We start from the raw sequence: 16,159 nt of genomic DNA, 5'->3' as shown, positions 1-16,159 counted from the left end.
TTAATGCTGAACAAAGCTACAAGAATTGTCCAGTTGGTAGCTGCAGACTTTGTGACCATGAGGTGGTGAAAATAATCTTCTCCTAGGGCCCATCCCATCATGCCAATAGCACTATCATTATATTTTCTCCAAACACATTTCTCAATTTCCCTAGTGGTAGCTCCATTTTAGTGCCAGAACATAATGCCTTCTACATGAACCACAACTTTGTGTTGATAGTTGCCAACTCACAAAATTTCTTCCATTGAACTTGATTATCGATGCTTCTACCTTTGTCTTCTTCACTGAATCTATGGATGAGTGAACAAATGCCTAAAGATCCTTGAAAGAAGGCCTCAACCAACATGACTAATCTTGGTCTTTGTCTCTAACTAAATCTGCTTCTAAGTCTCTTGAGTCTTCGAGGAAAAGCAAGCCTTTCTACCTTAGCTTTCCTGTTTAGCCTCCTCAACATGCACACAAACTCAAACCTCTACTTTCTCAACACTTTGATTATTCACAAGCTCACAGACTATCGAGCTCTATTCCCAATTGTTGGCAATTGCATGCAGAATGCTCTATAAGGAGATCCACTCTTCACATATGTCTCAAAACACTATACTGCTTACATGCAATATAAACTCGAGCATCTAAGTTGATAGAACAAAGAAATACCACATGAAATACTACAATGAGTCATCATAAGTTGTGAGAATTGAGATAGATAGAGAAGATGAAGCACACATAACACCTTTTATTAAAGATTTGAGATCAATCCGACACGAGCTCGCCATTACCATTGATTGTTACTCTTACAAAATGGATTGCACAACTCTACTAAATGAAAGTGACAGTAGTATGCGGACAAGACCAACCCTTCATCATACAGTTAGTTGAAATAAGTGGGCATCCAATTGTAATTGAAAAAGGCCTGCAACTAAGCGGTGTATTTTTACACCAAAAATGTGTATATGTACACCATGTCTCCAAGAGGAAAAGTCATCTTGAGATACTTAGAACTTTGGTTGAGAACTGTGGTGTGGACCAACTTGTGTAATTATTTGGTTAATCATAGAAGGTTTTTTTGTAAGCTTGTTTAGTATTTGGCTATTTTGGTTTTCAAATTTTGCTAGAAAAAATGCCAATGGTTACTCTATGCAAGTGGGTGTGTAAAGTTTCAACCAATATTGGAATATTTGTTTTGAAGTATATGGAAATAAAACCATGGAACTATGAAATTCAAAAATTTTGGACTTGTATTTAGTCTAATTTTCGAATTGGACTTTATACAAGTCCAAAATTTTGAATGCAATGTTAGGAGAAACTGAGAAAAATCAAAAACTTTCTTGAGGAGTCTCAATGGGATGTTGAAGATAGCCAAAAATAATGTTAGATGGGCCCCGTGCTAGGCAGTATGCTGACAAGAATCATTTTCTGAAAACCTTCAACGTTCCTGACCAGTCAAAAGCCAACTAAAGGCTGGCATAGTTCCTAAACTATGATCGAGGTCCATTCATAATACTAGAAAATGTTATGGGCAGTGATGATAACAACATTGACCTATATGTACTAGCCACCGATATCGAGCATGTGAAGGACAAGGTCAAGGAAGGTTATACTTGGGAGAAGTTTAATACACTTCTATGACACATTTCAAAGTTCATTTTTTAGGACAAAAACTCTCTCTAAGGGGGAGGTAATATTACAACAATGGTAATTCCATGAATACGATGAGAACGATGCCAAAAATGGACATGCGGTCTTTAGATGTAGAGCCTTTGGTAGTAAAACTGTGTCCATTAGTTGAGGGTCCATGAGAGTCACCATGGTAGTTAAAATGACTTTGTACATGCTATTGGAGCTTTATATAGCTCGCTCCTACTATCAGCTATGGCCTCGCATCGACACCATTGGCATGATGGGTAGTGCATCCCATATCACTTTGCAAATATATCTGAAATAGTGACAACTAATTCTTGCTTGCAACGTCTCTTTCACGTGATAGTGGACCTATAAAGACCAAATATTGTGTAGTGTTGTGATGGGCATCCACAGCACTGGACACCTGTCAACCACCCAACAGCCTAGAGTGGCATCTTTGCAGATATGAGTAATATCTAGATCACTTCCTCGGGAGCAACTCTTGTGTCCATCTCTCTCCTCTTTCTCTTCCTCTCAACATGGTATCAGAGCAGGGTCAACAACTCTCCCATGTTTATGTTTATTAGTATGGAGTTAGCATGGTATGGACGTGGAGACATGGAGTCAAGCTGTAATGTGCACTCAGAGACCTTCTTAGGTTTGGGCTTTGCAAATCTTGTTGCAAGAATGCTGCTATCTTAGAATTTGGTGGCGAGCAAGGGACAAGGACATACTCCTTTTCTCCGAAATCGATGAGAAGATGTGAAAAGGAAGCTTAAACACGGAGGTATTATTTCTCTCCTAAAGTTTTGGTGTAGATTCCATCAGAAGGGGAGAAGAGGATGGGTATTGTTTTTTGTGGCCTGAATACCTCCTCGGGGGGGTCACTCATCATATGTAACCCTATCACGTGAGTTCAACAGAAGGATTTTTTTTATTTCTAAAATTTACAGAAATAAATATACATAAGGGACTATTTAAAATAGTTTTCGAAAAAATTTACAGATTTGTATAGAAAAGGGGTACATTTTATTAATGAAATTTTTTACAGATAAGGGACTTTAAATATAGGCCTTGAACGCACGTGATATAGAGGGTTTATACATAGTGACCCCCCCGAGAATACCTCCAAGCCTTGCTTTTTGTTTGCCGGCCCTGCTCCTCCCAAGCTTCGCTTTACTCCCTCCAAGCTTCACTTTAAGTCCCTCCAAGCCTCACCTTTTGTTTGCTGGACCTGCTCCCTCCAAGCTTCGCTTTACCACCTCCTGCTACAGTTTTTAATTACCTTGGTCCATTTCTCTTCAGATTTCTTTCATCATCTCCCTCCATGAGTTGTCTGCCGGTCGAGTAGGCTATTGATCTACAGCTCTATGGGTTCTTCTGAAGTCTCTCGAGATGATTCAGTAGAACATCGTGCTGATTTCTAAGCTGGAGTCTCGTTCCATCGATTGAGTACCTGCCCGATCAGCTTATATTTCATGAGCGTCTCTATTCTCGACCGTGAGCTTTCTTCTATTCTAAGCACATGCCATTATTGTTTTGTCAAATTTTTGTTGTGCTTTCATTACATGCACTCGCCTCGAAGTTCTTCGATGCAACCGTCTAGAGCATTTGATTATACTTCAATCATTGCAGTCAATCTTTGATACGTGCAGTCGACACAGAGCTGGACTAAGTTTTGAATCTGCCATGAATCCCATACGCAGCTTTTGTATGGGTTCTTGTGAAGGCTCTCGGGATGATTTGTTGATGCCTTGAGGAGTCCAATTCTTTTGCAAGCTTAATAGTTCGCAAGCCCATCCACGTTTCCACATCCCAGTCGCTTCTGCAATGCTCAAGGTCTATCTTTAGTGTGAATCCAGTACGTAAAGCTTCAAAGCTGCAGGCCCCATCCTCCTCTCGAGAAGACAACTCAGAAATTGAAGCAGGCCTAGTACACACCTAACCATCAGGAAGTCCATGCGCCAAGTCCACCAATATTCAAAAGTTGCTGCATATCTGTAATAATATGCTCTCAGTTCGACGTATATACACTTCTAGATAACCTTAATAATGTTGCAAGCCCAATCCACGAAGTTACAACTTTGTGAGTGTTTAGATACTCTACAGAAACCTCCCATGATACACATATGATAGTTGACCCGGAAGCATGAACGATCGCCATAGTAGATCACTGTGGAATCGGCTCTCAAAGAAGAAATCCTTTCATATCTTTTGACAACGGCAAAGTAAGATTGAACTAATGGCTTACCCCTGCCAGATTTGCTGAAGATGCAAAAATGGGTTTTGGAACAACGATAGGTGAAAGATTAAGGAAGAACTTTCAGGACTCTCATGCCTTTCGTGCCTGCAACAACTAATTCAAGAGGCTCGAGTTGTTCGACAATATGGACTAAATTGGAGGGCCTTTCGGCGTCGATACCAAATACGTTTTCATTGTTGTGTCCAAAGTTGAGGTCATGTTGTAAACTAAAGTGTGTCCTCGAGATTCATGGTTTCACACAATTTTGCCAAAGATCTGATTAGACCTAAAGCCATTAGCTGCCGTCAGTTCTTCTGTACAATGGATGGTCATCCCTTGCGTTCCCTAGTTGAGAGATTAGAGTTGAAAAAAATTGATCACCACAATCGCTTTAGGTTTGATGAGATCTCTAGCAAAATTTGAACCAATATTGTAGTTTAGCTACGATGTCATCTTGATTCCCCTGTTGGTTGAGATGATATTTCCATGCTACAAGATGAAAGACGTGGTCCTCTCTGTGCCTAGCAAGGTCATATAGTACCCGCTTCTAGTTTCCTCTCTCCTGTAGGAAGCTACTCTCTTCCGTAGGAATCTACGAAAGAGAAGGGATAATCCTTTCCTCGAGGTAGGCTTGCCCACCCTTTCAATAAGCTGCATCCTATTTTTTATCACAGATATATAGACAAAAAATTTCACTCCATCAATAGTGAAATAATGAACTAAGTGAGTAAATTTTAATCCTATGTTGACCTTATTGGAAAAGATTCCTATATGTAATGTACTTGAAGGTTTTGTTAATGGTACCCAGTGATGTGTATGGGAATATGTTGGTGCTTTTTGGTACTTGAGGCTCTGCTTCTTGCTGGGGTCAACGTGGCACTCCTTAAAGATTACATAAATAACGAGTCTAGTTACAGAAACTCTATTGTTATTTCTCTTTCTTCCATGGCTTAGGAGGGACTAGTTCCTTTAGGTGGAGTTTTCTCTGGTTTTGTCTATTGTCTTCTATCCTACACATTGATCTTAGCTTACATTACAAGGTTTGGAAATATGCTGTCAACACAGGTCCATATTTTTCCATCAATGGGTACAGCTATATTTTCACATTTGCATTTGGCAGCATTGTAATTTTTGGAGGTACCAAGCTGGCAGATTTCCTCAACCAGATGCTGACCATTGCTTTAATAGACCTTCACTTGTGATGAGAGTGAAACTCTTCACTCATGATGAGAGTGAAATCACTCCAGTACTTGTGCAATCTGATGAGATAAAAATCACTCCAACACTTATGCAATGCCTCTAGCAAGAGCAAAGGACGCGATGCTTTCAAACGAACGTCGAACAACACTTGCTACTCTTTCCAAGTTGAGTAGAATTATACTATGACTGCATGACTCCTTGAAGCTTCACTTGAATGAGTTGCTCCAACCAAATTACCAAAGGCTTCAACTTAAGTGGTCGCTTGATATAACATTTCCTTGTCATGTACTTCACAAGGCACTCATTTATTTCTAGGCTGAGCTCATATGCTCTCTTTCATCACACTTAGTTATATCTCCGAGTACATGCATATTTGCACAAGGGCCTAGATACAATCCAATGGACTCCATGCACATTGCATGCCTACAGGATCATTACATCTGCTTTCTTTTTCATACTCATCTATATTTACGAGTGCATGCAAGGTCTTGCTAGACCAGTGGTTTGTTCCTTCTTCTCAATTAACTTATTGATGACTTATGGCATGTATTTACTTATTGGTTCACCTTGCATCTTCAAGCAAGGGATACTTTTATTATGCCCTTTATGTGGTCATGCATACTTATTTAGCTTTCACATTGAACACATATGGCTGACTTATTGAGTACTCGTTTGGACGTGGCACTTATGGAGTACTTATTGCATACTCGTTTTGGATGTGGCAAGCTTCAAAGTCTTTAAGGTGACAATATTTATGAAGGGCTTTTGTATTACATTACACTGGCTTTCTTTCACTATATATGTAAGCAAAATTTGAGACGTGACTTTGCAGACATATGATAGCAATTGGAGTGGAAGAAGCAATTCCCTTATACATTCATCCTTGGTACAACAAAAAAGGACACTTGAACATTTACTGTCTTGGTATACATCGCATTACAGTTGTGTCTAGGTATCTATATGCAAAGAAATGTCTACATGCACCTTGCATTGTAATATGTGCACACGATTACTTCATTGTAGTTGAGGCGAGGTATCTATATGCAAAGAAATGTCTACATGCACTTTGCATTGTAATATGTGCACACAATTACTTATATCTTGTATCATCCTCTACATGCACTTGGCATTGTATTATGAGCACAAAGAATATTTTGTGGCTTATGACAACTCTTGTAAAATATTTTGACAATTTGTATCATAGAACTCGGGTTTTTCCCTTGAACTCCCCCAGGGTTTTTTCATTTGTAGCTAGAGGCCCTAGTTTGAGTGGGGCTGGTGTTGGATCTATGTATAGCTTACATCTATTCAGCTATGGCCACACCTATTGGAGCTATATATAGCTCACTCATATTCTCAGCTATGGCCTCACCTATATATCTCTGTGGATATGAGTAATGCATCACTTCCTTGGGAGCAACCCATGTCTCTCCTCTTTCTCTTCGTCTCAACACATGCTTGAGGTCACATAGTACCACACACACGGGGTGTAAAGGAGGTCAGCTATATATGGCTAGTAGTAGCTATATATGGGTAGATTTCTTAGATTAGTGTATGGTGGCCAAGATTAGCATGCCAGAGTGCCTATGTGGTGACATGGTTGGGTGGTTAGTGGCATGTAATTGAATCTCCTTTCTTACTAGTATCATTGGAGAGAGAGAGAGAGAGGGAGGGAGGGGGAGAGAGAGAGAGAGAGAGAGAGAGAGAGAGAGAGAGAGAGAGAGAGAGAGAGAGGAGGGAGGGAGGGAGGGGGAGAGAGAGAGAGAGAGAGAGAGAGAGAGAGAGAGAGAGAGAGAGAGAGAGAGAGAGAGAGAGAGAGAGAGAGGAGGGAGGGAGGGAGGGAGGGAGGGACGGAGGGACGGAGAGAGAGAGAGAGAGAGAGAGAGAGAGAGAGAGAGAGAGAGAGAGAGAGAGAGAGAGATGCATATTGCTGAATAGTATTACAGTTCAAGAAGAGGGAGCAAGGGGCTAGGAAAGAAACTCCATGGGAAATGTGAGAAGGGATCCAATTTAATGTATTAGCATAAGAAAGTGGAAATACATCATTTGGGTTACATTGGGGTGCATATCTTGTATCACATGAATGCCCCCATTTTATAGACAATTCTCCACCAACTAATTTCCATTTCACATGGACAAGTGGGGAAAGGCTATCTCCATGTGAAGCAAAGTCCAAACCTTTCGATTGGGTGTGACACTCCTTCACTTCCATTTTCACAAAAAATAAAATTCTATCTTTGTGTGAGAATTGAGTGAGTCAGGCATGGATCCTTTCCTAATTTTAAAATATAGAAATGCCAACTTGAAGGACAAGTAGTGCAAAGACATTTGCCATGTCATGCTACTTTCCTAATATAGACATTATTACTATTGCTTGGAAGATGCATACTATTAATTACTATATTCTTGGAGCATGCACAAACTCCTAAATAATGCACTCATGGGGGAAGGGTGGACACAAGTGGGAGATTTGTCATCTCAATTATGGGAAATATGCTTTCTTACTTGATATTATGCCATCCATATCCTTACATGCATACCTAGCCATCATATTATTCAAGGTGATCTTTATCGAGACTACGCATTGTGCATTCGCACCTGCCCGTGTGTGTGTGTGTGTGTGCATGTGCATGTAGATATGCATGTGTGTGGGTGAATAATATGAGCTTTAGTGATTTTTATAGATTGGTGTCTTCCATAGATCAATTATTTATTTGTGGATTTGTACATGTAGGGTATATTCGTATGTTTTTGCATTCCTAAATGATTCTTTCTATTGCCACAGATGTGTGGGACTACCATACATTGGTCCATGAATGCCATCATAATGGCAACAATTATTGTCAACTAAATTTGAATAAAATGTGAGGCATTCTAGAGGACATGTCAAGAATATTGATTGACAATGCATATTCTAATATGTGTTCCCCTTCATGTATATCATATAAACACGTTTGGAATTTCTACTTTATTTATTAATATAATAATAGTATCTTAAATTCTTAAAATGGCTTTATATACTCATTCTCATAGCTGTATGACTTTGAATACAAGGTGGGACATTGTTCCATTTTAAGAGGTTGTCCACAACAATGTGTCCAATTTAAGATAGTATAATAGTATCTTAAAATCTTGACTTTGAATACAAGGTGGGACATGGTTATGTTGTCCACAACAATGTGCCCAATTTAGGATAGTATAATAGTATCTTAAAATCTTGGATGACAGAATCTCTTAGTACATTCCTTTCTTGTTTGTATGACTTTTCAATGCAAGACACATGGTTCCATTCTAAGATGACGTGAACAATGTGTGTTTGACTTGTTATGTTTGTCATACTCGTCCTAGCTTATAAGGTTTACCTTTTATATACTAAAATGAAGACACCGTTCATAACTATGCTACGTCTTTGTTCAAAGTTCTCTTTACACATATTCTTCATTATATTTTTAAATCATGTCTCTTTTGTCTCATATGCTTGAATATGTTTGATGTATAGTCTAAATCGCTTGTAACAAAGGTATATAATAAAGTGATATCTTTTTACTTATTTTGTTGTGCATGTCTTATTCCGGAATGTTTCCCCCTCTCAAGGCAGCCTTTTTGTTAAGTTTGATGAATGTTTCATGAAACTTGCAAAGCAATTGTTTTGCTAACTATGACATACATTTCATGGAAAATCGCAAATCAAGTGTTTTGTAAAGATATTTTCCAAATGCTACCCTAACAAGAATGTTCCTTGTTTTCAAGCTATTTATTTGATAGTCTTGAAAATACCATAAATGAATTAGTAGGCCCTATTTTCTTTGGCATTATCAAGTTTTTAGTAACTTGTTTTCTTATCTATCCATTATTGGCATATTTCTTCCAAATACTTTATGAACAAATGATTTCTTTTTAGTACATGAGATGTACAATGTGATGCTACAATATAGATCTAGGATGATTTGTGTGTGTGTTTGAGAGAGAGAGTGAGTGAGTTGTCAAATTATTATATTTCTAATAGTGCATTGATGCATGTGTATTTTTGTTCCACAAATCAATTGTTTTGTAAAGATATTTTCAAAATGCTACCCTAACAAGAATGTTCCTTGTTTTCAAGCTATTTATTTGACAGCCTGGGTACTAGGGACCATTTGAAGACGAACTCATGTACTAAAGGGGAGGGGAAGGTGGGACCATTTATAATATTTTAGTTAGTGCTAGGTATCCTCTTCCAGTATAAAGCTTAGTGGTACGACTCACATGTGAGAAAGACAACATTGTGGGTTCCAATCCTGACAAGTTCAAGCTAATTAATGAGAGTTGAGTTGGTGCCTACATTTGCAACATCAACCAACTATAATGACATAAATGTTTCAAGTAACCAAACTCCCATTCATTCTAAGGATGGAACAAAAATACACATGCATCAATGCACTATTAGAAATATAATAATTTGACAATTCACTCACTCTCTCTCTCAAACACACACACAAATCATCCTAGATCTATATTGTAGCATCACATTGTACATCTCATGTACTAAAAAGAAATCACATGTTCATAAAGTATCCCAAAGAAATATGCCAATAATGGATAGATAAGAAAACAAGTTCTAAATACTTGATAATGCCAAAGAAAATAGGGCCTTTAGCACTTGCCTTTTCTTTAATGCCCCTTTCTTAAGTGGCGCCTCTTGGGTGACACGTCTGGCTACTTGTCTATGGTTGCTGTGTAGCTTGGCCATATATTCGAGGCGTTGTGTGTTATGCCATTTGGCTAGCCCGCAATCGTACAACGTTTGGAGATAAGTCAATTGTGGATCTGAGGGAATCCCATGTCTTGGGTTTAGTTAAACCTTTTCTGATTGACTAATCAATGATCTTATGTGATTCTGACGTGGTGGTGAGTAGATGTCTTACAGAGATCAGTTCGGTCTTCCAAGAGTGCTCAGTGTGAGTTTTTTATGGTTAAGGCATAGCCTGCTCTTCGAGTGTAGGTCTAGGGCTTCACCCCTTGGTGGGCCAAGTTTTGTGAGGGTCTTGTAGGGGAATGACGCTACGCTTTACTCTTTATTTTAATAAAAGCTGGCTTTCTTCCATTAAAAATTTAAAAAAACCACTCCCTTTTCCCCTCCTTTTTACCTGTCTTCTCTTTTCCACAACTAAGGCTGGTTTCACAAACGAGGCGAACAAGAAGCTTGTAAATGATTACATGGCAGCTTACTCACACCCGACTGCAAAGAATTCTTGGGTGGCATAACCAGCTCGCCTAAGAGGTTGGGCGGATAGGGCACCCATGCACAAAAGCTAAAAATGAAATTTCAAGGAATAGAGCATGAGACAACTCTACCAAATGCAATGGCCTTACCACTCAACTACCCAAGTGAACGCATTTATGATATGTATGTACATATATGTATGCGCCATGTGTGAAATGTGCATTTTCTACACCGTCCACGATTTCCTTGGCCGCAGGATGTTTGTGAATCCACCCTAATTAATGGGTATCGGGGGAAATACTTGCATAATGAATGAGAATAACTCAGGCAACAATGTACTCTGACGTGCAATGCTGGTGACCAAGAGCGTGTGGTTTTATCAATTTGCAGCTACCAGGTGCTTCATTGCGAGCTTGCAAACTCCTTGGCTATGGCGATGGCGTCCCCTCCCCACGCAGTTGTGTTTCCCTTCCCGGCCACAGGCCACATCAACCCCATGCTCCAGCTCGCCAAGCTTCTCGTAGCGTCCCATGGCTTCTCCGTCACCTTCGTCTACATCGAATACGACTTCCATCGCCTCCAGTATATCCCCTCCTCTTCCATTGCCCACGCCTCTCTCTCCTTCGAGACTGTCTCCGATGGACTTCCTCTCGTCCGAGAACGCTCTTACGTGTGGCAGAACATGGACACCTTCCAAGAGAACTTGCATCGCAACTTCGATAGCCTCATCGCACGGCTTAATTCTCGAGGAACTCGCGTGACTTGCATCATCGTGGATTATTTCTTCTTCCCATGGAGCCAAGATGTAGCCGACAATTACGGCATTCCGAGGGTCCTCTTCTGGCCGCAGTCTCTATCTGTTCTCGCAATATACGTGCATACGCCGTTGCTGGTGGTTGAAGGTCTCATGGATGAATCAATTGGGGCCGGTGAGTTCACTGAATGCTGTGGGTCATTTCTCCCATTTCCTTTGTAATTTCTGTAGGCGGATGAAATGGCAAGCAGTGTAGGTGTACGTTCCTTTTGTTAGTACTTAATTGCTTCAATCTGCAGTGAAACGTGGTTGCGAGAGACGGAGCGCAGATCTTATGAGCTCTTCCGTTCCTGGATTACCAGCCCTTCGTGGTGTTGATCTTCCCTACTTCCGCAATCATGCGGACTTAGAATGTATATCACGCTGGCTATATGGACTGATTGAACAGAACAACAAGAGTCTTTCAAAAGCTGCATATATCCTCTGCAATACGTTCTACGCCCTTGAAAACGAGGTCACTGAAAAACTACAGCTCCCCATATTCCCAGTAGGGCCATTACTACCTTCTTCTTTCATGAACGGGGGCGAGGATGATGATACCCGAGCCGGACCCAGCTTTTGGCAAGAGGGTGACTGCATCCCCTGGTTGGATAAGCACGCTCCAAACACTGTTCTGTATGTGTCTGTAGGCTCAGTAGTCGATGCTTCGGAAACCCAACTGCACGAAATGGCCCTGGGGCTCAAGGCAAGCCAGCAACCTTTTTTGTGGGTAGTGAGAGGCTACAAGGATGCTGAAAGCTTGGCGAAAATCTTGCCGGAAGGCTATCTAGAGGAGATAAGGGATCAAGGACGCATTGTGCCATGGGCACCGCAAGTGCTAGTGCTGTCTCATCCGGCCGTCGGTGGGTTCTTAACACATGGAGGATGGAACTCAACGCTGGAGGGGATCAGTATGGGAGTGCCACTGATTGTGTGGCCGTGGTATCTGGATCAGTGGACGGACTGCAGGATGGTAACGGAGAGATGGAAAGTCGGGCTGGAGCTGGTGATTCCTAAGGATATCGATTATCGGGCGGAACCTCTACCTGAGCTGGGAAGGTTGGATGTAGAGAGGGGTGTGAAGAGGTTGATGCGAGAAGACGAGGGCAAGCAGCTGAGAAGCAGAATGGGCCGATTGAGTGAAGAGGCGAAAAAGGCTGTCATGGATGGAGGGTCATCTGGCAGAGCTTTGCAGAAGTGGATACACGACATGCTGATGAGATAATTCAAAATCTAATGCAATTGAGTTTTTTTTCGCGCTAATAGTTAAATTACAGCAAGTAGCTAAGTACAGCAGAGAGCCTAGTAGGCTACTGCAATTGAATTTTGCCATTTTCTTGCTTTCAATCACTTCCTAAGCTAAAAAGTTTAAGCACGTTGAATTACATTCATGGGTGTATGTGAGAGAGTGCTTATATGTAATTCGTTCCTCACTTGTTTTGCAACCTTTGCAAGGCTCAGCAGAATACAACGAAAACATGAAAGTACGATCTAAGAAAACAATGCACCAATACGAATGCATGGAAAACTAATACCATCGGTTGAACTTTGTCCAAAACAATGTACCAATACGAATGCATGGAAAACTAATACCATCGGTCGAACTTTGTCCGACTTGGATTTGCACTCCTTTTCCATAACGTCTGTGAATCTCTAGAGGAACAGTATCCAAACTTTGGTTAAAATGCAAGTGTGAAGAATCAAGAAGCATGAATCGAAAGCCAGAAGTGTTCCAAAGCCAAAAAAAAACCTCACCCAAGCATATTGCTCCTTTTCTCCATAGATTTAGGAGATCCTATATGATCGGCGATAGCTCTGGTGATGAAACAAGTGCAACACCACCCGAAAGCAAGCCAAAACCATATATAGCCCATAGAGCTATTCCCCTTTATATGGGAGAATCATCCCTGAAAAGGAAAACTCCATCGCAAAAATGAGGATGTCTAGTGTAGGAAAAACCAAACAAATCCACCACATTAGAGAAGAGGACAACTCAGATGGATAGAGATCCCAGACAACACCACACCAGATATGCACCAGTGCAAATTCTCTTGTCAGAACAAGATTGCCCATCCTACTCCTCAATGCCACCAGAGTGCCGATGACAAAAACTCCGCATGGAATCCTTAGAAGTAATAGATGGAATGATTCACGAAAACCGTGTGCACTAATCTATCTCATGTAGTAAGAGGGATACCATATGCATGATACATGTCACCAATAGCAAAATGAGCGAAACAAAAGTTACGTCATAAAATGATTTTACATTCTTCCACAAAATTGTCACTAATCCTTCCTTGTAGGTTAGGCCAAAAAGCTAACATAAGTTTTATAGGGAATCTCCTTCCTAATAAAAAATTAGTGATTTGGAGAATTTTGCTTTATCTAGATCCCTCTCTTATTATACTCTGAAGATAATGATACACTAGCTTGATGCAGCTTGTTGTGGTGTTGTTGAGGCAACCATATGTAGTTATTCTTTAATGTCTCTTGACTATTGACTAGAATAAAACCACATCTACACTACTGTGATGTTTAAGTACCGACGTTTAGCGCGCGCGGGACGCTAATCATCGGTATTGGAAGTGTGCCTTGTCAAGGGTCCCTATATAGTGACTTTAGTCAAACGTTGCTATATAGCGACCATTTCTAAAGTCACTATATAGCGACTTTTATCAGTATTGTAAGTGTCGTTATATAGCGACACTGAGATACTTTTTTATAGCAACGTTTTACAGAGAGTTTTTTTTCTTATATCAACCTTAAAAGTTAGTTTTCTCCAATGGCAATTTTTTTTTTATTTTCATACATGTTTGAGCTTTTGAGAGAATAAAAGTATGAGAGCATGTACATCAAGCCTTTGAAGCTCATATATTCATATCCAAGTTTGAGATGAAAAAAATCAATGAAGAGCATTTACATCAACGGTTTCATCTTGAGCCAAGTCTAACGCGCCAAACAAGTCTATCTCTAACTCTATACCGAGTTGATCTCCTATATCATCATCGTACTCTAGCATCGTACGTTCACCTAAAAGTACTTGATCATCTTCTTCAATAAAGTGTGGTGATTCTTGATGATCGTTGTCTTCTTCCTCTATCGTGATCTCATCTTCCTCCCGTGCGATGTCATTATGCGCATCTTCTTCTTGGCTCATATTGTGATCTTCATCTTCTTCACTAGATTCATCGAGATCAATTGGATCCAACATTGGTAGTAGCATCTCCATATCCACATCTCTATCTTTAAAAATTTGCTTACTTCGTGGTGCAACTTGGATCATGTACCACCATCTTGGATCAAAACGATCCGGATGAAAAACCACCTATATTGAAGATGGGTGTCAAATGTCGTCAATTATATATATGAAATTATGCTTAAGTACATGTATCAATGGATCTTTAAAAACGAAGGCTTTGATTAATTAAATCATTAGTATGCACTTGCTCATAGTGCTCCGAAAGAACAAAAGTATCACTTTCATCGGTCCAATGTTTGGTGGAGTCTATTGCAAAGAAACTGCTACTATCTTTTCTCACTGTCGCATGGGGACCGTTGTAAATAGTTCTAAACCATTTTACATCAAGAATGAAAATACTAAATCATCTGAAATCAACTTCATAGATTTCGCATATGGTTCCACAATAATCCAACTGTGAGGAGAGAAGATTGGTATCCAAAGCAGTTGCTCGGTTATCTTGTGTGAAGTTAGCCATGACTCCACAATCATACGTGACTCTCTTTGAATCGATGCGTTCCATGCGAAAATATCGTCCATATGACCATAATGCACTGTACTTTTTGTACTATAAAAGAGCATTATTAAAACAATGAAGATGCATCTATTTTATAACATATATTGCCACAAATAATTACTTAATTACGTCAAGAGGTAAGAAACTTACATGCATCATACATCCAGATGATAACTCTCACTCGCGCTTGTTTATTGTCTCTCCATCATGTTCGGCTTTACCTAGAGCCAGTTAAAGTGACATGTGAGTGGGGAGAAGAGCCAGATCCCGTGGATATGGTTGCGATCACCTGTACATTACTCTCAATCTTGTCCTTGCATTTATTCTTTTTGCTTTAGTCGCTTCATATCTCTCAATCCACTTCTACATCTCCTTGGTATTGAGGATACAAAACTTATTGAATTTCTCCATTTGCTCTTCGCTCATCTTTCTTTCAATCCCTTTTCCTTGGGGAACCTCGCCAACGATGCGATCATCATCCTTGTTATGCCAAGCTTGCGGCATATTGGGATCCGTGGATGCAAGAAACTCCATGATAGATACTAATGACTCTTGCACAAGCCATCCCTCTACCATGCTTGCTTTTGGTCTTGCTCTTTGTCTTACAAATCCCTTCAAAGTTTTCATAAACTACTCGAGAAAAAACATCCACACCAACTATGAACGGTACCTGCAATAGCCACCTCATCAACTATGTGCACAAGCAAGTGTACTTGAGTTGTCATAATGCTCAAGGGAAAGTGCTTCTCAAGCAAGCATACGGCTTCAATGGATTCCACCCTAGCCTTCTCGATGCTCGATATGGAGATCTCTTTTTGAGATATCCACCTATTTCACATGCCCATGTAAGATATTTTCATAATTAGTCTACAGATTATTCAGCTTAAATTGAAGAAAATGCAATCAATGCAATTTAATAGTAAGCATACCTCACAATACCACTGATCTTGAATATAGCATTTCTAACATCTTCTTGTAAGCACCCTTTTATTGTAATTGGGAGGATGAACTATCAAAGCAACAAAGAAGTCATGTCAACAATATAACATAATCATAATTACGCTAACGCATCACGATTATTGGTACACTAATTCTACACCTTAGAATACCTATAAGACCTTGTGCCAATCATGGGACTTGAGCCCACTAAGCTTATTGTCCTTTGAAAATGCTCCTTTCAAGCAACGCATGTACCCTGTCAGTGTTTGAAAAGAGGCAATGTCCGCCTTGACCACTGCCTCCTCCCTCGTAGAGAGGATCCGCATTGCTTTCGGGAGGACAACTTTTCCCGAAGCATGGACTTGGGGCCACAAATGAGACATCCTATTCATAGCACGCAAGTCTTC

General features: G+C 40.1%; 1 protein-coding gene across 1 annotated transcript; it reads left to right on the top strand.

Annotated features, from left to right (window-relative positions):
• The first annotated feature begins 10,695 nt into the window (after positions 1–10,695).
• LOC147906044 (UDP-glycosyltransferase 85A5-like) lies at positions 10,696–12,283 on the top strand. The gene is made up of 2 exons (XM_087384594.1): positions 10,696–11,194; positions 11,319–12,283. Exons 1-2 carry the CDS (start codon positions 10,696–10,698, stop codon positions 12,281–12,283), a joined length of 1,464 nt encoding a protein of 487 aa, XP_087240720.1.
• The last annotated feature ends 3,876 nt before the right edge of the window (positions 12,284–16,159 follow it).

Source organism: Dipteris shenzhenensis, chromosome 1 (assembly GCF_047967505.1).
Source record: "Dipteris shenzhenensis isolate YYH24624 ecotype China chromosome 1, Dip_SZ_1.0, whole genome shotgun sequence".
NCBI lineage: Eukaryota > Viridiplantae > Streptophyta > Polypodiopsida > Gleicheniales > Dipteridaceae > Dipteris > Dipteris shenzhenensis.
The sequence above is the reverse complement of the archived record's forward strand: the minus strand, read 5'-3'. Positions and strand labels throughout refer to the sequence as shown.